We start from the raw sequence: 23449 nt of genomic DNA, 5'->3' as shown, positions 1-23449 counted from the left end.
GCCTACATAGTTCGTTACCGGTAAATATGAACTACATTGTCCTCTGAGAGACTTAGCACACCAAGTTTCAGGATATTTCATTGAACCAATGTCATCAAAATACGAAAAAACACTTTGAAATGCGTGACGTCACATGCAGATATGTCGGCGTGAAATTTATAAATGAAACATTCACCTTGATTTTCTCTTCAAGTAATAAACCTATGATGGTGAAATTAATGACATTAGAGTTGTGAGCGTATAATTGATCAGTCTAAACTGATTCATTGCTTCACTTTAGTGTCTTTTTAAGGAAGACAAATAAGTGAGAAGTTAAAGCAGTGCTAGAGGAAGCGCTGGAACATTCTCCAAGCTTTTTGGTGCGGCTGTGAACATGTGTTGGTATATAGGTGTGTTAAGAGTAATAAGTAGAGCTGTGCGAATAGCAAAATTTTGGGTGCGAAGCGAATTCGAATATTGAAGTGTGAGTGTGAATCGAATCGAATATTTTTCGAATATTTTTCAGATATTTCTCTAATATTTTTCTAATACTTCGAAGCGAAATTGCAGAAAAAAAGATTGGAGAGCATTCCTAAGCACATTCGTATGAGATAGCAACATGAAAGTGTTTCTTTTCGCTAGGTTGATGAAGCGCTGACGGGGTGGTGTTTCATAGTTGCCTTATCAAGAATGAGGCAATGTAGAGGGTGAATTCTATTTATGTACATGATTTGGTGCAACCAAAGTGTTGCCGACAACACTTTACACGTGATAGGCAAAGATGCCATTTCCTCAGCCTCCCCTCCTCTTTCAACTTCTGTGGAAGCCCAACTGATGTGGCGGACAAGGGTGTGCTCCGTTCAAGTCCAGAGTTCCAAATCTGCCTCGTAGACGTCGATATATAAGCAAATCTGAAATTTTGGATGCTAAAAAGCTTTGGCGTCCGATTTTTTGGACTTCTTGCCCAAATTTCAGGCCCAAAGTAGCATTAATTGAGCCCCCAACTCTGCCACATCTTTCATCTCCATGTTGGAACCAGCGTTTTCTTGAATTAATACATTTGCGACCGTAGCGGAGCTTGAAAGCTTTGCCGCAGTACGTGGGTGTGATGAGGTGAAGCATATTGAAAATCTATGAACCACTTCCAATCGGACGTTCACTGTGTCTTGGCAAAGTTCGACCGTAACGGAGCTTGAAAGGCAGCTTTGCCGCAATACGTGGGTATGATGAGGTGAAGCATATTGAAAAATCTAGGGACCACTTCCAATCAGACGTTGACTGTGTCATGGCAAAGTTCGACCGTAACGGAGCTTGAAAGGCAGCTTTGCCGCAATACGAGAGTGTAATGAGGTGAAGCATATTAAAAATATGAACGGGTCACTCTCAATCAGACGTTGACTGTATTTGTTTTTGGGAAGTTCGAATAGTTCGAATAGTAAAATTCCAGTGCGAATCGAATCGAATAGCAAACACTATTCGAAAAATATTCGAAATTTCTAATATTCGCACACCCCTAGTAATAAGGTATGCTTGAACCCACTTACAACCATCTTTGCACAAAGCATGTTTGATGTTGCAAGTGAATTGTAATAGAGGTAAAGATCGAAGCTTTGTGTGGCATGCTCCATGCAGCCATCTGGTGTCTCCAGCCTTATCAAGACACAGCTGCATTGCGGTTTCTTCCGTACATTTTGGGTAATGAAATTGAGCAATACATTGGGTTGTTGTTTTAAGGGAACTGCTGCCTTATAGACTCATTAGAGAACTTTTTTGTGTGTTTGTGAAATTTTTATTTTCTGAACGTTACCACCCCAAAATTGTGAACACGTTGCTGCCGGCATTAGACATTGACATTGCCCGCCTAATGCTCAGTTGAATGAAATTAAGCCATGCTCTTTATCTGCAACATTGCTGAATTTTTCATTTGTGTTGTCAAAAACTATTATCCCATTTTCTCGTTTGTGCTGCCCTGCTCTATACTTTTCATTTCTTGTCTTCATGTACATTATGCTAAAGATTTTTTTTATTCACTTTAAGTGTGTGCAGAAGTCATGCCTCTTGTAGGACAGCTGTGGTGAAGTAGGTGCCCTCTATTTATTCCATGCTGGCATTAGGCTTTGTTTGTACATTCCTGTGTAGTTAATTGCAGCATCAACAGTATTGTGATCTGTTTTTTCACTTTTATGCAGCCTGGAGTTGAACATGGAGCTGCCCCAGGGTGTCAACAGCACCATCGGCCAGTCGACAACGGCATCGACAGAACAGGTATGCCCATCCAAGACTTATTGTTGGCTGATTTACCAGAAACATGATCTTACCAAATTTATTTGTTCCGTGCTTGTAACGTTGAGAGGAAAAAATGTTCCGAGTTGTGTTACCTGGTGTGTCACTGCTGTAGGGTTAAAGGGAGCAAGAACTTTGAACTTAATGGGTCCCTAAACCACCACCCAGAGGTCGAAATTTGGTTGCCGTGTTGCAGTTGTGTACGAGTCTGCAACGAACACGTAGCTGTGAGAATTTTTTCGAAATGGTGCCGTAATAGCGGAGCTACACGTGTTTGATGACACAAAAGCGGTCCTCGCTCGTTTCGCTCTTTCCTTCACTGTGCTCCATTTGTCAGCTCGTCTCTCCTCCTGGCCGAGTGCTCCTTGTCACCATGCAAGGAGAAAGAGCGGCAAGCTTGCATACCTGCATGCAGACAAACAGGTTCTTTTTGTGGATGATATGAGCAGGCAACGATGTTGACGTCATGGTGAACACTGAGGGTCTCAGGATTGCCAAAAGGACCGAAGAGGAGAAGAGATTGTTTTTTTGAATTTGTGGGGCGCCCGCGGCTTGTAGCGCTGCCACGTTTGGCATTGTTGATCGTGACGGCATTTTGAACTTGATTCGCGCGTTTACTTGAAATGTTAAAAAAATTATCGGTGGTGGTTTAGGGGCCCTTTAATGACTAACATGGACCAGATGCATACATTAGGTGGAACAGGGCTCATATGTTTCATAATCATTTAAAATTTGGAATGACAGTAAAGAAATTTTTTTTACAACAATTACAGCTTACTTTTGTTTTGCTGTGAGCACAGGCACAGGTGGGGGGGGGGAGCTAAGTAGGCCTCCTACTTTTACTCAGTCGGGACCTGTCCCGCCATTGTTTAAAAAGCAGGGTTATGGCCATCGAGGTTTTTAACGATAATGGCGGCCAAAGGCCCCTGATGTTGCAATCCCAGAACTGTTTTCTTCCCATCATTACTCCCGGAAAGCCAGGGACCAATAACAGCTCATTGCGAGAAGCACGTAATCGCTCCTTCTTAATTTTTTCATCCATTGTGAAGCGTGTTGTCTTTTGGACTCAACCACCAGGGTTTGGGGGGCGCTGCAATGCAACTTGGGCCCTCCCCCCCCGCCTAATGGGGAACCCTGTGCACGCCTTGGCAGAGAGCATTGACGAGTAGCGCAAGGAACAAGAACAGTGAAGGCACAAGAACACAGGATGGGTGTAACTAATTGGAAAATCTGTTTTTCCAATTTATCTTGTTGCATAGTGTTTTCTTGTTCACTTGCATTGTATCCCTGTTCCCTGCGAGTTTGTTTGTGCTTTTTTTTCTTTCATTGTACAGTTCAACCCCTTTATAAGAGACGCGTTGGGGAGCAGTTTATGTCCCCTCATATGAGATGTCTCTTATAAGCAGGCCACCACATTGTCATTTTCTGATCAACCCTTATTTCGATGTAGGCACACTGATGTCTCATATATATTCAATGGTTTGTGGCATCAGTGCCTCTTACAAGAAGGGGCTCAACTGCTGTAACTAAATCCCACTTACTCAATACCTTTTGGGCTTGCGAGATATTTTTTAACAAATGAAACAAATAGCTAGGTAATGTATTGCTTTTACAGTTGAACCCCTTTATAAGATGTAATGATGTAACAGACCATTGAGTACTATATGAGACTCCAGTGTGCCTACATCAAAGTAGGGGTCGATAAGAAAAGGAGAACACGGCAGTACCATGCTTATAAGGGACTGCTCATATAATGGGCAAGAACTTCTCCCCAGTGTGTCTCTCTTATAAAGGGGTTCAACTGTGTTACTGGTTAAGTGTTTTCCACAGCAGTAGACCATAAAGTACCTTAGCTGTGGTTGTAGTTCCGGAGTCACTAAATGAAGTAAGACACAGTTGCAAGCTGTGGAGTTAAAATGAGCACACTGCATATTCAGTACATGAACAGATTGTGGAGGGAGAACTGAACTTATGCTCCATAATAACAAATTTGCCTCAATAAGCTTCATTGCCACACAGCAATGTAATACAGTGAATAATACGAATACAGTAAAAGATCGTTAATTCGAATTTCACCGGACCGGAAAACTGTCCGAATTAACCGAATGTCGAAATACCGAACTATCAAGAAAACAATAAGCAAGTGTCTATTACATCAATGCATTTTCATTTTCTTGTTGGATACGTAAACCTTGTACAGCACTCACAGATTCAAACGCGACATCCATTTCTTTGGTATAACGACTGGTATGCGCAATTGCTCAAGATAACCACACCACGTCGCGACGAATCTGGTCTCTAAAGATTATGTTGGCTCTGACCTATGCGTTAGAATCGAAATTGTGCCGATATGACCCCACCTGAAGACGGAAACGAAAGTATGTGCGTTACTTAGCCCTAAATTGTCCTGTTTCAATCCGTGAGTACTGTACTCATTTTACATAAAAGCACCGTAAAAGCCGCAATTTTCGTTATTCGCGACTTCGTTCACAATGTGACGTAGCAAGCGAGTTTTATGCCAGCATGAAGCTCTTCATCTTTAACAGCTTCCAACATATGCGTTTTGTGACATTGCACGCGCATTGCCCGTTGTCAAAGCGAAGGCACTGGCCCGCAGCCGTTTCAGTTGTTCGCAAACGCCGTTTTCGCTCCTTTGCGTCGCCTATTTTCGACGCTTCGTAAATGCCGCATTTGAAAGATCATCCAAAATAACCGAGTTGCGACCAAGTTTGACTGAATTAACGAGAGTTTAATGCCATTAAACAATACATATGCTTGCTGGGACCAGAGAACACGTCCAAATTATCCTATTTTCCTAATTAACGGATGTCGAATTAACGAGCTTTTACTGTAGCGGAAGAAACCAAGTGCTTTGAAGTGAAGCATACAGCCTGCTGCCATTCATTGTCGGAAGACTGCTACGCTGCTTCAGGGACATGAAATGCCTCCCAGTTTGATACAAGCATTCCACAGGATAGCATGGACTAAAAATAAACAACTTTTATTGCTCTCACACGGCTTTAAAGAAAGTCAATAGATCTCACTATTCATAATCTTGAGAGACTGTCCGAGATAAGCAGTACATTGAGATTAGGTTCAGTCAGGCATGTTTTGTAGTTGGATTATCAGTATATTTCACGATTCTTTTCTAGTTCGGCATATCTGGTTTGAATGCGTTTAATAGCTCTTCTACAGAAAATCTTCCAATTGACATGCAGGTAATTCATATACAAGATACACCTGAAGCTTATCTCGAAATTCTGCACACCTTTGACAGTGTCACATTATTGTAAAAGTAGCTGAAGTTTACCGATTTCCTCTTCCTAGTTCTGTTGGAAGACATAACAGTTTACTTATTTATTTTTCATTCACACCGTTTTGTGAAAGGCGCGTATCAACATGGGAGGTTTTTTGTTTCCTTGAAGCCGTCGCGGGGGTAATATGGTTATGTTGCTCGGCTGCTGACCGAAAGTTTGCAGGTTCGATCCAGGCCGCGGTGGTCACATTTTCGATAGAGGGAAAAAAAGCTGGAGGCCCATGTAGTACTTAGCTTTAGGTGCACATGAAAGAACCCCAGCTGGTCGAAATTGTCCAGAGCCCTCCGCTATGGCATGCCTCATAATCATATTGTGGTTTTGGCACGTAAAACCCTATTAATTATTATATTATTTAACTTTCTTGAAGCAGTGTGGCCATCCTTTCTCAGACTACAAATGGCTGCAGGTCGTACACTTCACTGCATAGCATTTGTTGCTCTCTGTTATTGGTATTCTTCACTGCCTGACATGGCTGCTTTGTGATGAAGCTTACTAAATCAAATTTGTTATTATGGGAGCATAACTGGAATTTTTCCTGTGCAATTCATCCATGTTTTGACGTGCACCTTGCTCATGTTAACACCATAGCTTGCGCTGCTCTTCATGTTCAAAGCCCTCTTTGGCAGCTTCAGCCGAAACGGTACTGTTCCATCGTCATGAATATTTACGATGACACAAGTGATCATGTCTTGACTAGGAAAAGTCGCTAGCAATTGCGCAGGATGGTGCAGGTACATCAACTGTGGAGTTTTTCTGGTAGCGGGACTTAAACATCCATCATAGATGATGCCCTCACCGAATTCTGGTGGCCAATTCGATCGTGGAGCCACCAAGCAGGCCAAGTCGAGCCACGTGAAAAGTCAACATGGCCGCATTGAAGGGCTGGTTCGCAACGTACAGTGCGGGAACGGTCCCACAGTTGCTATGTAACGCGGGGCTCCCAATGCATTGGATCCTATGGGAGCTATGCCGGGGCCGGCCGAAAACAACGCAACAGCCAAAAAAACGCAGCATCTGGGAATGTAACAGCGGGGTTCTACTGTACAAATAGGGAATTGGTCAGCAAAAGGACAGTTTAATGCCAAAAGAGTTAGCCTAACTTGTCGAACCTTGCCATGTAGTAAATGCATAGATCTTCTTTTTCAACAGAGCAAGTTGCCCATGGCGATGTTTTCATCGTGTGTTAATGTCCAAATTGTGTCGAAAGCATCTAACACATCCCGCGGATTAGTAGTCTTCTCCCTGTGGCTTGTTGCCTGTTTCTCAGTGTCGCCGGTTGCATGCGTGCTGCTCATTGACCAATTCCTCGTGAACAACCACATTTTCATCAGCACTAATAAAGTCTTCGACGCCAACGCTATCGGGAACCTCGATGTTGAGAGAACAAAGCGTGCGCCATGCTTCAGTCAGTGATTTGGGCACTACGCTTAGCACAGTGGCACCTCCATCTTTGTGCAAATCTTCAGGTCACACCGTTGAAGACGTACATGATGGCTCTTGGGTAGCACGGAAACAAGCAACATATTGGTAATAACAACACCAATGCAAGCACAGTGTGGTTGTGCTTTATGAAATTTAAGTGTGAACAACTAAATTTGAGCCGATTTTGGAGCAATATGTTGATCTTGTGGGAGCAGATAATGTGTGCGGAAACGTCCCATCAATTTTTGTTGTTGCGCGATTGCAGTTTAACAGCACTTCATTGTTCAGACATGCAAGATACATTAAATTCTACAGGCATTCACCGGGGACAAAAAAATATTTCATTGTTGTGAGAATTTCTTTGTTGCGTGATTTTCATTATTGCGGGCTTTTGACTCCACAACTCATGTGCCCCATCTGTTAAGTGATTTCAGTTTATAGAGATTTCACTGCCCTGTTAGTTTTCAGTGTGGGCTTTTAATGGATTTAATTACTTGGTATTGTATTTACCGAATCTAGGCTGGCCTCAATTGTAGGCCGACCCCCCCCCCCCCCCAAAAAAAAATTTGCAAGGTAAAAAAAAAAGAAAATGAAATTATCGTAAATGCAAGCTCTACAAAACAAAAGGCTTTTTGATTAACAGCAGAGCATGCATTTAATTAAACAAATGTGTTCATTGTAGGTGCCTCTAAAGTTCACTGTGTCATCCATGACATCATTGACCTCTTTTTCACTAACTTCTTCCCAAAGGGCATTGTTCTCGCTTCCATGTAGCGCATTAGGAATGCTGCATTCTCAGAATGCCCTGATGATCATTTCTCATTTCTTCTGAAATATCATTCAACACTGCCACGATCCAATTCGCGAGCTGGCTGAGCGAAGCATGCTTTATGTGCCCAGTTGGAGTGAATCTATGCTCTTCCGATGTAAGCCGACCTGTGTAACACTCACGAAGCCTGTCCATGAAAGGCTTCTGAACGCGAACGTCAAGTGGTGGGATTTGGCCTCTCATGCGGCGAGGAATTGTAGCGATGTTTTTACCACCTCGAGAAGGCGTGGTCTTCACAGCACTCGAGCTTATGCACTGTCTTTGGCACACAAAATGAAAAACAGTTTCATTTAGTTCCAGATGACATCTTGTTGTGCCTGTCCTTCATGTGCTCCCTAGCGGCTTGGTGTCTCTCGAGTTGCCGGCCAAGTTGATGCCGCTACCTGCTAAGATTTCTTTGTGTACGGTGCTCAGGAAGTGAACGACGACAATTATCGGCTAAGTAACATACGTACTTTCATTCACACTGACTTCAATTTCTGCCATATCAGCTTAATTTCTACTCGTCAGAACGATCATTACTTTTAGCGGCCAGCGTCACAGCGAGAGGTAATGCTGCATATACGGTCGAACCCATTTATAATGAACTCAAAAGTGTTGCGAAAAATGGTCGTTATATCAGTAGTTTGTTATATATGGACTTGCCCTTGAAAACGTGCGCTTAGCAGCCAAGCTGTTTTTTTTATTCTGTGCACTTTTATTAAAGTGCTAACAACCCCTTCAGTGACAGCTGAGCCTTTTCGCACCGTGCAGCGACGCCCGCTGCATGCTCACGAGTGAATTAACCGCCTTTGCAATGAACTGACGCCGTTTCACCGAAGTGTGGTACCGCCACGTGGAGCCGATCCTCCTTGGCTAGTTGCGTGCAGCGCGTCGCCTACTCGGCTCGCGGAGTCATTGCAAGGATGTTGTCGTATGCCGTATGCGCACGTTTGTACAGTCACGCTCAATATGACTTGCCACACGGGAGTGCGTGGCCTCACGAGATCAAAGATGGTGCATGGCCTCGTCACCCATTTCCAAAACCAAATGAAATTTTCTGTAATGGGGATCATCCCCATCGCGAGAACTGCTTTTTCTTTCATGGAATAAGGGCAAGTTGAAGCCATGCGCAGTCTTCCAGCTCGTGAGGCCACGCGCTCCCACGTTGCAAATCATATTGAGCGCAAGTGTACGTTCCTCATGCCTGCTTCACCCTGGACCGTGCACAGGTGCGGCGAGTAGCTTGTTCGTTCAACGCGGCGAAAACAAGCATTTTGCGAGCAACGCGCACTCTACGTCTCTGCGATGCTCTCGCAGCCCTGCACTACGATGTGCGGTGCACTTGAGTTGTCACCTAGTCAAACACGCAGTATACGCTCACTGTCAGTGCATCGAGGTTTCTCAGTGCCCGCACCGCTCAACAACAGCGAGCTACTTTCATTTCTACAAAGCGATGCGCACATTAAGCGGTCTCACACGACGCAGCGGCGGCAAACTTGCGAACGGCAGCGTGGCGCACTTGTACCACTGTCAATCCGCACAGTGTACGGCGTACGCCACACGCTCAGCCGAGCAGATATCTACAGATGACGTTGATAAGGTTGTTGGCTATAAGTCATAATGTCACATTCATCGACGGCCACCACCTCGCCTTCGCTCTTTTCTAATGCTTATCCGCGAAGGCATCGCCGCAATCGTGCGGAAGTTGTAATCACCGATCGACCGGTCTCTGCCGTTACCGAAAAGATAGACAACCTTTTGCGGCACATTGTGGCGTCGACGAGTTTAGGAACACAGTGAACCTTTATGCGATGAAAAGTTATCGCGGTTATCACTTCTTGCATTTATGCCTTCTTGCGTTCTAAGGCATTGTTTGGTTCATCATAGGTGGTCGTAGCTGCAAAGAACGGCGTCGGGAAAAATTACTGTGCGAAAACTGACCGCAAGGCTTCATGCTGCCTCCTATATGTTTTTTTTTCCTCACTGCCATTCTGCCACTGAAGGAACGGCTGGAAAGTGAGCGACCTCGCTCGCAGCGTCCGAAATCTGCGTGTGGTGCTCGCCGATCTGGGATATCTTAGTCGCGAGTAAACTGGAGCGGGCCACGCGCGCGCGCACGCCCCTCTCGGGCTTTAGAAGCCATGTTTCAACTTTTTTTTTTCGCTTCATATGCACCAAATCCTTACCGCAACTATGTCTGAATTGTTCATTGTAAAAGTAGGAGGTTTTGAAAAATGTTCGCTATATGTGGACACAGCTTCAATGGTTACCATAGGAATATCATAAGTGCACCCAAATATGGTCATTATAACCGATAGATCATTATATGTGGGATCATTATAAGTGGATTCGACTGTATTAGTTGTTATACTAAAAAATTTGATCCCGCATTTCAATTGGTGAGCACTGTATTTCAGTTTCTATCCCTGAGGGCTTTGATTTTCACTGATACATATCCACTGTCCTTCATCTTACATCCGTCCCCTTCCCATCAGTATTCATCTACGTACAATCGTTTCATCTTGTCTCGCAGGACGAGCTCACGCAACGCCTTGCCAAGCTGAGGCAACTGTGATCAACGTTTCTGTGCTCGTCAACTGTTGCGCACACACTACACGAAGCTGCACGGACAGTCCCATTTAACGGGTGCACGGCTTCTTCTTTTTTTTTTTTTTTTTCTCCTCGTTATCTTGTGTCTAGAGCAAGACAAGCTTGATCTTCCAGAGGGCAGCAGCGCTGCATCTTTAATGCTGCAACCAGATGAAGCACTTTCGGAAACTCAAAACCCTGGAGCCATGCTGGAGTTGGCTTTCCTGTGTAGTGCGTTGCAGGTTTTTTCCTCTTTTTTTTTTCTGTACATAGAAAAATTTTGACAGCGGTGTATAGGTGTGTAGATGCCCGTCTCGCGCAGCCGGTGCTGCCATCTTTCATATATTCCACGCTTTGTCATCGCTGAGGTGAAATTAAAATTTTTAAGAGGCAGCGGCTACCACCAACCAATTGTGGCATGTGTGCTTGCTTCAGGGGGCAACCGATATTCCTGATTTATTTCGACGGCCATAGAACTTAACAAATTATGTTCTCTCAAACACACCTATCGGACATGCTCTGTGGTTTTATTTTTTTAGCAGCGGCTAGTACAACAAAATGAGGGCAAAGAAGGAAGCCGCAACACCAGCTGGAGTTTTGCTGTAATGGGAAGCCCACAAATTGCTGTAGCATTATCCAACGAAGAGCCCGTGAGCTGATTATTATTGCCATATTTATAGGTTCCTAGATGTTTGCACACCGCTGTTGTTGGGAATAATCATTTTTAAGCGAATAAAAGAAGCTTTTGCAAGTTGTATTTCAATGTGTACTTCTGTGCATTTTCTTTCTTAATTTCTTGACTGTATTACATTGTTTTTCTGTATCCAGGCTTTGGATATCATTGCTTGAAGACTATGGTCCCAGCAAGCTGAACTATTGATTTGTGGTTCTGGTACTTGGGCTTCAGTATTGATACATTCACCGAGAAAAGCATGGTGGGTGATGGGAGCACAGTACAAGAGTTCAGTGAAAATTATCAACATATAAGTTTTTTTGGAACATTTAATCTGTACTGTCTTGTCGGCAACATTGCCACATAGTGAGACATTGATGTGCGGCGCCAACAAATTAAAATTTCGAGGAAATTTCGAGAAAATATTGTATGCTCTAAGTAGTACATCATTTACGTGAGGTCACCTCCTTTAAAGGGGTACTGACACCTTTTTTTGAAGGTGAGTTTACTCTGCGATACAAACCTCCTGTATGCAGAAACGGCTCTGAGCAAGTGTGAAGCTCAGCAAATGCTGAGAAGATATTTTATTTTGATAATAAAGTCAATTTTTCCATGGCGCACCGACCGACATCGACACTAGCTTGACGTTGGGCTACAGTACTAATTCCGGTGACTTCACGCAGCTGTCTGGCTAGTTGTGATGACGTCAGGTACCAACACTTCCAAGATGGCCGCTTGTGCGTCGCCAATGGAGCCACAATGCGGAGCGGCCGTGGAAACGTCACAATATATTGTGCGAGCATGTTGCAAGAAGCTCATACAGTGTTGTGACACCTCCACCAGATACGTGGTCGTGGCGTCGATGAAGACAGCAGCCAGCGTGTTCAAGATGAAACTGTTTATTTGGCCGAACTTTTGGCCGGGCAATGAAAAGTCAAACTACAGCAATACACGCTGTACACTGTTAGCGGTGAACAGGGCGTCGACCGTCGAAAAACTGACAAGCGGTGAAGCGTATCGGCATTTATACATGTGCCGTCGACTATTCCAGCGTTATCGCTGGCTATCACGCAAGTTCTAGAATAAGCTAGAATATTCGAAATGCTTGAATATTCGCACACGCCTGGTTGAAACCTTTGAAAACCCTGGAATTTTAAAATAACATTTTCAGAGCCTTGAAAACACTTAAATTTTTTTAGGTCCTTAAATTCCTTGAACTTCGTCAATATACTTTTGTTCAGCCAGTTTTTAGCAGTTGCTTTTAGAATAGGCCTGTGCGAATATCCGAGCGCGAATTTCAGTTGTCGAATTCACTTCCACATTAATTTAATGTTTGAAAGTATGTGGAATGAATGAAGCCGCATCTAACCTGCCTGAAAAATGGTTACACACTAGCACGAGGCTGCTGTGTTGTGAAGCCACCTTGTCAGGAAAAATCCACTGCCGCAAAGCCACACTTTTGCACTTTGGCCTTTCTTCTTTTTTAGGAACATCTTATTAGGGTGAAGTATGAGAAATTTTAAAGCATAACGTATCCTACCACTACTATTCAAATCTTGCTGCCATTCAAGTTCACTTCAAATTATTTGACAGTAATTGCCATTTGCTTCGAAACCAAGAAGGTTGTATTCACACGAGCCTACTTCTAAACAGGGGCGTAATGAGGATTTTTTTTTTTTTGTAAGGGTGGGGTGGGGCAGCGCTTCGAGCCCGTTTGTAAATATATGACGGTGTGCATATATACTCATCAGCAAAACTTGTACATGGACCAGTTGCTACTTGCTGTGTGAGATAATGGCCGCTAAAATGACACGAAGTAGGTTGGAAGTGCTGCCCACGATGTCATGTTGTGTTTCTTTCCTGCTTTATTGCATCATTTTTGCAGCCATAATGTTGTATATATACTCATATATGCTGGAAAAATTTTAAGGCTGAGGTAGATCCCTCTCGCCCCCCCATCTAGCTATGCCTGTGCTTTTGAACGAATGACTACTATATGTACTTGAGCCAACAAGGCCTCCGCTGCACTCCATTTTAGTAGCCAAAATCCAGTAGACGGTTACAGTGGCAGCACCAACCAAAGATAATTCCTGCATTCATTGTGAGAAACACGATGAAACACTCGCTCTTTGGAATAACAAATGAGTAGTGGGCTTTCTTCGAAAAAAAATTTTTTAAGTGATTGAGCAGGCAGAGGTGTCAAACAAAAGCTGCACTGAAGAAATACATATCAAGTCGAAGAAGAGGTTGTAAGTAACAATTTCCGATTTGAGAACTTGTGCCGACAACTATTCTGAGCAAGCAAAAGCCACAAGCGACATCACTTTCGTAGTAATGTGAAAAAACTCAAGAAAAATGGCAAAAGAAAACACTCTAAAGCTTTCAGAAATGAATTGCAAGTTGGAGGGAAAGTTATGGGAACTTAATGGCACAGGTAAGGAAAGAATTGAAAAAAAAAATAACTTTTTTTTTTCTTTGCAATTGTGGAAGGTTGTCCCTTTATGCATATTTGCCACATTCGTGCTTTTCTTAAAAAGTCCTTTTTGTGGCTGTAAATTAGTTTTTCCAAAAGCAAGTAGTGAGTGAACAGGCACCCCAGGACAAGCTCCTCGTATGTGCTCTGCGCTTACGGCCCATTTTTCTAAAAAAAAAAAAAGACTGTGTATGAAAGCCTTCTCTGGGAACCAATACAGCTCTCTCGTAAATGCGAATAAATGCTGGCGGCGTACTGAGGTGCTGAGCGCTGAACCAGCAAGCTCTTCGTCGTTGAACTTCTCAGCCTTTTCAGCGTCCTTCGAGGCGAATCACGTGCAGGGTGACAACGGGTATGCTCTAATTTGGACATGAATATTATTTGGGATGCAATTGCTGTCATTTGCTACAGCAAACGAAGGAAGGAAAACGGGAGAGAGGAAAGACAGGGATGTTAACCAGTTTGGCATAACCGGTATGCTACCCTGCACAGGGGGAAGGGATGGGGGAGATTGAAAGAAGAGTAAAGATGGAGAGAGGGGAACACACACGCGCACACATAACTTCACAGCGCAGAGCGGCAGTCTTGTGCGGTATGAGGCATCATTAAAAAGTCTACAGCCGCTCGTGTAAGTCTGTTGTCCCTAGGAATTTGAGCAATGCCTTGGTTGCTTGAATTCTCGATGACTTATCAAGATGACATTGGAGAATTGTTTCTAGTGTCAACGGTCTCTTGTGAAGACGAGCGAGAGCGAATATCAGGTATCGTCTCTGTGCAGCGTAGCGAGGACAGTCGCAGAAGATATGCTGCAAGGTCTCCTCGGTGCCGCAGGCGTCACAAAGAGCGTTGTCGGCCATCCCTATTCGAAACGAATATGACTTCGTGAACATGCCGATAATGCTGCTCGGTCAGCTTTGCAAGGCGACAAGGAAGAGGCTATACCCCTTTCAATGTCTGATGCTGCTGCCATGCTTCAAAGGATCGCAAAGAATATTTCGCACTCAACACTGAATACCTCAAGAAGCCAAAGCTATCGGCAACACCACCTAAACGAGTTGCGGCGACTTCAAATACCATCTGGATTCCGCCGAAGAGAGGCCACTCTGCCGCTTATAGCTAAGAGTGGCTTTACAGCAAACGAGGTTTCAAGCGAAGGTAAGTGGCTCATTAGCTGCTTACAACTAAGTGCGTGCCACTCAAATGCGCATGAACCACAGCACCTCGCGACACTCGCCTACAACAACCATATACTTCACAACTCTCTGGTCTCGTCATGTAGTCTTCTATGTTTCTGAATGACACAGACGCAAACGATGATAATGGCAAGCACAAAAAGAAATTGCAAAGCTTGCCCTAAGTCGCGCAAGGCTTGAAACTGCGCAACTGGACGATTGTGAAGTCTAATCTGGTTGCTTCTAGCTTGTTGCTAGGCTTTAGCTATGTGATGCTAGGTTGCTTCTACGTTGCCTCTAGGTTGTTGCTACGCTTTAGCTAGGTGATGCTAGGTTCTTTCTAGGTTGATTCTCAGCGCAAAGGTTCGAGTTAAACCACAGACAGTCACAGACACGACACGGATGTCCAAACTCCGGAGACAGAAGCTCGCGCTGAAACCGAGCGTTGGCACCTCTCTAGATCTACAGGCACGTCGTCGTTGGCGTAGGGCTTCCATCGCTTGGGGGTCTTCTTGCAGCCGCCTTTCCCTTTCCCTCGTATTCTGTCGTTGTACGTACTTGGAGTCTTCGGCTCGCCGCCATCGCAATTCGCAGCCATTTCTTGGGCTAACTGTTGCCCTCACTTTTAGTGGACTAGTGGTGAGTAGTGGGATTTGCCCAGTTTCTGTGGTACATATATATACCTGTTTATGATGATGATAGTTTTCTCCGGTCATACGTTTTACATCCAGCTGTAACAGCTTCGCTGTCAAAACGTGTGCAGGAGTTGGCACGCGTGACAAGCACAGTTTGGTGCGATCATGTGACCAGATGGGTTTGCATTTGAGCCACTCCGGATCAACCATTCTCGTTGCTCTTTGAAAACTAAAGGGGTCCTGAACCTCCCCTCACGTTTGGAGAAAAAGAAAAACATGAGGATTCTTGGACTCAGGGACCCTCCCACCTAGGGTGACCCCGAGCTTATGAGCTCGGGAACACTGTTTCGGCAAATTGGAAAGCAGACGCTAGTGTGAACAGCTCAGCCAAGTCTTGCTGTGGTGCGCGGCAAGGAGAGTTCTCAAGCGGAGCGCGCAGTTGCCACATTCCCAACCCAGTGAACCACAAATATTGTGTAGACATCCATGGTATGTTTCTCGTGGACGTTGTAAATGTCTCTTAGATATCCATAGAAATCCAAATTACGAAGATTAGATGTACCCGCAACTATAAAAAGCTCGACCGAGTAAGGTTGCAGGCACGTTACACATGAACACTGAATGGACATTTAATAGATATACATAGACATTGTCATTTAGTAAATAAAAGCTTTCTTCATGCACTTCGCACACTTACCGCATGTAGTTGGTGTGTTAGACCTGCGGTCCCATGGCAGTCTTGCTTATTGCCGCTCGGCTATACTTTATAGAAAGCATCAAAGGCGTGAGGCTGGCCGGATTGCGGCGTTGATGCTTTCTATAAGTATAGCACACCAGCTAAGAGCCAGACTGCAGTGGGAGCGTAGGTCTCTAGCACACAAAACTATACATGCAGCAAGCCTGAGGAAGTGCATAGAAAAAAAGTTCTCATTCACAAAATTTTAGCAATGTTTGGTAAAGAAAGCCCCAACCAGCCTTGCATTATCATCAAGCACAAGCTGCCGTCTAACCTGCATGTTTATGCTGAGTCCAAGACCTGAGAGATTTATTGCAGCAGACAGCACATTGTTTTCAAACACATTTATTGAACATAAAATGAAATCAGTCTTTGAATGTAAGGGTAATGTAAGTGAAGTTATGGGAATAAATTATTACTGAACAGAAGTCTTCAACGAAGTTCACTTTGAAGGCTTCGAAGTTATGTGAATGAAAAATTACTGAACAAGTCTTCAACAAAGTTCGCCTTGAAAGCTTCAAAGTTATGTGAATGAAAAATTACTGAACAAAAGTCTTCAATGAAGTTCGCCTTGAACGCTTCGAAGTGATGTGAATGAAAAATTGCTGAACAAAAGTCTTCAACGAAGTTCCCCTTTAAGGCTTCATCATGCTGCATGGCTACTCATCACAACCACTTGATCCTAAGAATACAACAAAAAAGAGAGTCAATATAAGCTATCCAAAAACAGCGAAAAGAAATGCTATAAGACATTCCAAGCATGAGCATACCAGCAGTACTGCTACTCAATATTACCATGAGAAAGAAATGCTTGGCTTGGATTATAATGCCCCACTCCTCAACTTAGCAGAAGAAATTGAGAAAGATGATGCATACTGCAGAAACACAGCAAATGCAGATTAATAATGCATACATGAGCAATAACCACGTTACTCATTTCAGCATATGTAAGTATAGCTATTCCTAGAAGCTAAAGAGCACTCTGAAATGCCCTTGGGCCTTAAGAGTATCAATAAATAAATACAAAGACCTTTCACTAATTCGTGCTTCGTTGTAAATTTCAGTTTCGGAACATCATACTACAAAGAGTGATGTTTTCATACTAAAGTGCAGCAGATAAGAGCTACACTGGACACACATTTGAGTTTCCAGTGTATGCCTAATTGTCTGCCACATTGTGTCATAAAGTTATGGGATAACATTCAACTTGTTGAAAATTTCTCAGAGGCAACTTAACGTCCAAATATGATGAGAAACATAACCATTAAAGGGCTCAACAATTGATCAGAACATGTCACAAGATTCTAGTGGAAATGAAAACTAACTTTCGGGACTATTTTTATCATGGTGCTTGTGATTTAAGTAGGAAGTATAAAGTGCTATAGAAAGTTAAAAAAAAAACGCATGTACCGCTTCTGCAGGGAAGGCTTGGTACAATGCGACAGAGAATTGAGCTAACTATGCAATTTCTTGTCATTTAATACATTATACTTCTTGCTTAAACTGTGGTCTTTATGTCACACAGCCATGTGCACTTTATTTATTCCATAGCATTACAAGATAAAAAAAAAATGTTCTGAGAAGCAAAGCCAGCATCACGGCAACGGTGGAACAGCACACCTGCTGTGAACTGTGGTGTCCATGATTGCATGGAGATGCACTCAAATGCTTTTGTAGGCAAACTTAAGAGTGATTACATATACTGTAGTCTTCATGTGAGATACAAAGAGCTGTTTACTAGTTTTACCATAAATGGGTGCCACCACTGGATGAGCAGAACTACTGATATAGCCTATAAACTCTCGCAAATGCTGGCATATGATTGTTATCATGCTCACATATCACTGTTTCTAGCATGTTTTCCAAGCACAATTCTCAATCTACAAAGCAGATAGAAAATTTTAAAAAACGTTCTACAGTGCTTTCCATTTACATCACACTGACTGGATACTGTGACCAATGAGCTTCGATTGCAACAGAAAAAAACTGGGCACTGCAGAAATTAACTGTCAGTTCCTTTAAGCTTACTGCAAAATGCATAGCAGGTTTATTACCTCTTGCTGCATTCCTGTGCCTTGCTGGGGCATGACAATGGCTGCCTCTATGGCAAATTCATTTGCAGCGTGAACCTTTTGCACAGCACCTTTGAGAAAGTCAAAGCAATAACTGAGAGACAAAAAGTGACACCAACTTAAACATTCAATCAAGCCAACAGCCTGATTTTCTTTCCGATGACAACCGTCAAAGGCGGATACAAGATTTTGTCCAGGGGGGGGGGGGGGCAGCTAATGAGAAGTCTGATACTTAAAGCTTTAAATTTGTAATAAATTTGTAAATGCAAGTGACTTATTTAGTAATATTTTGTCCACTATGATTATATTCCCCATGTTGTTCCTTTATCGATCTTAGCTCTACTTCCATGTTCAAAATGATGTATATATTTCACTATTCTATTGATTGGTATAAATATGCAAACGTGACTGTGCTGCCGTGAACCCTTGCGATAGGAGCAAAAACAAAACCAAAAGACAGCTTTCTTTCACCTCTCTTCCACCCGTTTTTAAGAGGGACTAAACACGAAGTTGATTCATTGATAACGACACACACACTCGGCTTTCAAGAATTAAGGAGGGGAAGGAGTTAGGACATCTGGCCCCCCCCTCCGGATCCACCAGTAACAACACTATAACAACAATACCCCTGCGTAGAGTAGCCAACTGGACTGCTGTCTGGTTAACCTCCCTGCCTTCTCCCTTTTCTGTAATCCTAGAAGCAAAAGCATGATGCTTAAAACATTTAAAGCAAAGTCCAAATGGCAGCCACCTGACAGTTTTTAGTTGAACGGAGAGACCTCTTTCACCAAGGAAACAAGAGAAGCTATCAATCAAGTACATGAAAAACACTTACTTATTATGCAAGAGGCAAGACGGAGCTCGCTGAATCTACGCTTTCCTTTTTTTCCAAGCCATGAGAATTCCGCTGCAAGATTGTCACAGAGCAGGTAGCAAAGAATTCTTTTTGTGCACGCAGCCGCATTGATTCCACCTTTGTTGGCAAGCTCTTCCACCTGAAATAGAGGCAAGCCAATATACACTTATCGAAAGCATGCAATTAAAAACTGCACATATCTCATGAATATATATAAAAATAATGGCTTTACTAAAAGAGTACATCGACTACTTCAAATTTTCTATAAATATATGTAACCTAGGGGACAAATTAAAATTCTATTCAGTGGTGGCTGAGGATTTACACACTGCACTAGTGTTGAAAAGAAGGAAGACATTAGGTGGCCCTCAGACAGCAAAACACACACAACACACAACCTCAATGCACTTACAAGCACATCTTTCATCTGGCCAGTCAACTTGTTATCGAACTGTTTCAGTGACTCGTACTCCGAGAACGGGCTGGAAACTAAAGGTGCATTTCCTTTGGCAGCATTGGACCGAAGCCGGCCGATCAGCCCATGTATAAGTTCCCCATGCTGCTTTTGAACCATTCGCAGCACTGTCAGCTTCACGAGTACTTCATGCTGGAACTCTGAAATAAAATGGTACAAAAAGCCTGCAGACCCCTAACAACCAATCTTTGTTTGTGACTTTTGTGCTAATTTGTAGCTCTGATAATCCCAAAATTGAACTTCAAATATTGTAATGCATCATAACTATCCAAGTATAAGTATGATCAATTTCGACATCACTCAAAACTCCCACCTAAAATTATAAACTAGTGGCCTACCACAGGGGAGTGCCATAATGCCAGATGTGCTAAGGTTGAAGCTTGGGCTAGTGAGTTGGTAGATAGTGCGAAGAAGGGGAACAGCGCTAAAATTTTTTAACAAACACAAAGAAAGACGGACGACGTGGATGGCCAGATGTGGTTGCACTTTGGCGACCTTGAAAGTGCATGTGAATGCTTTAGTGGAAGTTAGGGTGTGACACTCCAGGCAAGTGTTAGCGCGGAAATTCCTGTAAACAATTAAACGACACAACACACCCACCTGCCGAGCACCCACATTTCTATCACGAGTGTGCCCTTTTGAAAAAAAAAATTCCTTGCTACAGTACTCAAAAAAGCCATGCACTGGTGCCAACAGCCAGAACCACATTGACAGCAGCCACACAACAGAGTGAAGAATAACGCTGCAAACTTGTCTGTGAGACTGAGAATACTCTCATTCATCGTTAAACATCACAGGAGGCCCCTGTCCTAATCATACTAGTGACAATATCCAGATGTGCTGCCTACTCAGATGAACAGTCACGGTTATTCAAAACCAAATTAAAATTTCTCAAAGGCAACATTCACCACATTAATTTGGAACGATGTGCTCAAGTCAGTAATGCCTGTGTACGCTAGACAATCAATGAACACAAACATTTCAAGCTTTAACATTCGATGTCGGGAGTCCTTTACAGAAACTTCATGTATGCTAATCAGTCAGGCACACATGGGAAGAATGAATAGAATGAGAGAAAAACGAAGGAGAAAGGCAGGGAGGTTAACCAAGCTTGGCTTGGCTGGCTACCCTACACGGAGGTGGAGGAATAAGACAAGCTTTACTTTAGTGAATACGTGAAAAGCTGTATTGACAACAAAAAACAGCACACTAATTCCTCTCAAGTATACTAGCCCTACATTGCACCTGGCAACATGAACATGCATCCAAAGTTGCACCTTAACCAGACAATATCTATGAAAATCTCATTAGTTGATGCTGAACGTACCCTCTGGGGTTAGCACCTTCCTGTTTTTTGCCCGTGCAGGAGGTGAAGCCATGGCTGCAGACAAAACATGAAAATTTTAATGCAGGTTTGGTTAAAAAAGTGTCAGTACTGGACTGATAAGTTTACCGGGGGCACATATATAACTGAAAACACATGACTAACGAGAAGCTTTCACAGTTTACCAGAGTCACGCATGCCAGCTTCAGTCTCCTGGCCATCCAGCATCTCTGCAAAGAAAGTGCTGCAACGTCACCCAGCTGCCCAGAATATAGGGATGACTAAATATCCATTCAAGGGAAACTATGCAATTTATTGTGTTGGGCTCCTAGCAGCCCTACAACTTGGCCTAGAAATCTTAAGTTTTAGATACAGCTAAATTGATTTACATGCTTCAATGGCGCCTTTATAAGGATACTTTTTTAAAATTACATATAAGTTAATATATGCTCTCCAGCATAAGGAAAGTGGAAGTACAATGCTTACCACAACCATCTTCCGATTCGTCAGAGTCACTTGAAAGATCTGCAAAGTATTGAGTAGTTAGTCAACTGAAGATGAGGCCAGAAATGTGGATGATTACCTTCAGTGTTTTCTGCCGGAGTGTCGCAGTCTCTGTCTGCAAATTCAAAACCATGTCAGACAAGAAGCACTCTTAAGGACTTATTTGCTTACGTGTTGAACCAGATGGGCCAGGAAAGCTGCTGGGGGGTTTCAAAAGAGCATTGAAGGTGTGGCTTGGCTTTGACATCTTAAAAAGAAATATGCAGCATTGACCGAGTGTGGCAACAAAGAGAGACATAGTATGACGTATTGTAAAAGGGTGAGCTGCTGCTTGCCTGTCCTTTCTGTTGGTTGCCAACCTCTTGCAACTGGTTTCCTCCTTCGTGAAATTCGTCGCAAGCATTTGCACAAGTGTTCTCCATTCCTGCATGCAAAAAGGAATATTACAAAAGAGAATAATCTCTTCGTATGACAACTTACGTTCATCTGTGGACGGTCCATTTGAACCAGTGAGGCGTGAATGAAAAGTAGGCACTTCATCATCGCTGATGTAACGACTTGGCTTTGACACCTTATTAAAAAGACAGAACAACAGACTGTGGGCTTTGTCTCGAAACTGCACAGCAGGTTCGAGGAGTGGGGAAAAAAGAACATAAATGCGATATGAGTAGCATGATGGTAAACCAAAGGGTCAGTCTAACCTTCCGTTTCTGAAGGTGCTCAGATTCAACATCAGAGTACTGAGCTTGATCCAGATTTCTACGAGCCTCTTGATATGTGCCTATAATAAGAACCCGCATATTCAGAGAAACTGCATGCATCATACTCAAGTTAAAGCTATCCATAATAAACTTACTGTAGGTAGTTTTCACCACAATGCTGTACATTTTCCAGTCTTTGTTGGGGGCTTTTGCTTTTTGAACAGTTGCCATTTTGCAGCCAGGTCCTGGTGGCCAATAGCATTTGCCACCAACAATCCATATGTTGGGCACAACAGCTACTGTTTTCTCTTCAGTAAATTCCACAATGGAAAAGCGCATCTGTAAAAAATTGTCTGTGACCACTCTCAGACAAAAAATGAACATAAACATCGACTGGTTAAAATTTTTTCGCAAAAGCTAACGCGAACAACTGCCTTTGTTTACAGTGTTCTCATATTTCAGTGGACATATTAGACATCTCATCTGCCAAACTAACTTCATAAAAAAGTAACAAAATTATAAATGTTGTACAGAAATTTTTAGTTGCAGAAGCTACAACATGACATAATGTCAGCACCACCTTTCTTTATTCAGCTACTATCAAACACTGCCGGCATTAATACACTCACTTAAGTGGCAGCATGAAGAAACATCGCTATGCTGAATGCATTTTTTAGAAGAGATTAAAATATTTTTCTATCAGAATGTTAGCACAAATTTCAGTTCTTCGTTGCTGTAGCCTGCATTCAACAAATTAGCAGGGAGCTAGAACATAAACAGCGTTTATTCTTTCAACATAGGAACAGTGTTCGAGCTAGCTCGTATGAAGTAAAGGTACAACTACAAACTTATCATGGTAAGGAAGGATAACCAGCTTGTTCTGAATGTCAGTGATTGACCAGCACTGGACATTTGAAAGCCTGTCAACAACAGCAATACTGAGCCTAGTAGAGTCAAACGGTTGTGTGTACAGTGGTTTCACTTCTAGAAACTGCCTTCCTACAATGCAAGGGCTCTCATCTTGGCTACTGTGTGCTATAGCGTCAACAAGGGCAATCGCATTTCCAACTTTGCAGCAGTTGTTGGCTGCTTTAAGGGTAACCGTAAAGGAACGAAATTTGACTGCCTTATATTGAGGGTTCATGCAGCCTGTAGGGGTAACAGCTGCCTCATGGCTACCAAGCAGCTCATATCCATCAACAGTGCAAGATGAGAAAACGCTCTGTAGGTTGTCACTTTCTTTTAACCTGTTGTACAATTGGCGGAGGGGACAGCCTGACCGGCGAAGAAGCTTTTTGATCATCTGCAAATTGTTTTCGAAAGCAAATGCTGAAAAAGATTCTAAAGTACCATGCACCTTTGCATCAGCAGCAAGATGCAAAAGACAGTGAACATTGTACGAGACATTTGATGCACCATACAATTCC

The 23449-nt window shown here is 43.1% G+C and overlaps 2 protein-coding genes across 2 annotated transcripts in view; one reads left to right on the top strand and one right to left on the bottom strand.

The window, feature by feature from the left end:
* Positions 1 to 11158, top strand: part of LOC119395893 (charged multivesicular body protein 1b-2) — a 29118-nt gene extending 17960 nt beyond the window's left edge. Inside the window, exons 5-6 of the mRNA XM_037662906.2 lie at positions 2169 to 2244; positions 10346 to 11158. Of these exons, the coding sequence (XP_037518834.1) occupies positions 2169 to 2244; positions 10346 to 10387 (118 nt within the window). The 3' untranslated portion in view covers positions 10388 to 11158. The remainder of the gene's footprint in view (positions 1 to 2168; positions 2245 to 10345) is intronic.
* A 5578-nt stretch (positions 11159 to 16736) lies between these two features.
* LOC119397349 (uncharacterized) lies at positions 16737 to 22458 on the bottom strand. Its single transcript, XM_049416537.1, has 13 exons — positions 22178 to 22458; positions 22023 to 22102; positions 21802 to 21892; positions 21657 to 21745; positions 21493 to 21568; positions 21401 to 21436; positions 21304 to 21342; positions 21003 to 21047; positions 20821 to 20874; positions 19431 to 19633; positions 18998 to 19157; positions 18145 to 18233; positions 16737 to 16772 (listed from the first exon to the last, which is right to left on the bottom strand). Exons 1-13 carry the CDS (start codon positions 22410 to 22412, stop codon positions 16737 to 16739), a joined length of 1233 nt encoding a protein of 410 aa, XP_049272494.1. The 5' UTR covers positions 22413 to 22458.
* Between the last annotated feature and the right edge of the window lie 991 nt (positions 22459 to 23449).

The sequence above is a fragment of the Rhipicephalus sanguineus genome, chromosome 6 (assembly GCF_013339695.2).
Source record: "Rhipicephalus sanguineus isolate Rsan-2018 chromosome 6, BIME_Rsan_1.4, whole genome shotgun sequence".
NCBI lineage: Eukaryota > Metazoa > Arthropoda > Arachnida > Ixodida > Ixodidae > Rhipicephalus > Rhipicephalus sanguineus.
Note: the sequence above shows the minus strand (reverse complement) of the source record. Positions and strands in the feature narration are given on the sequence as shown.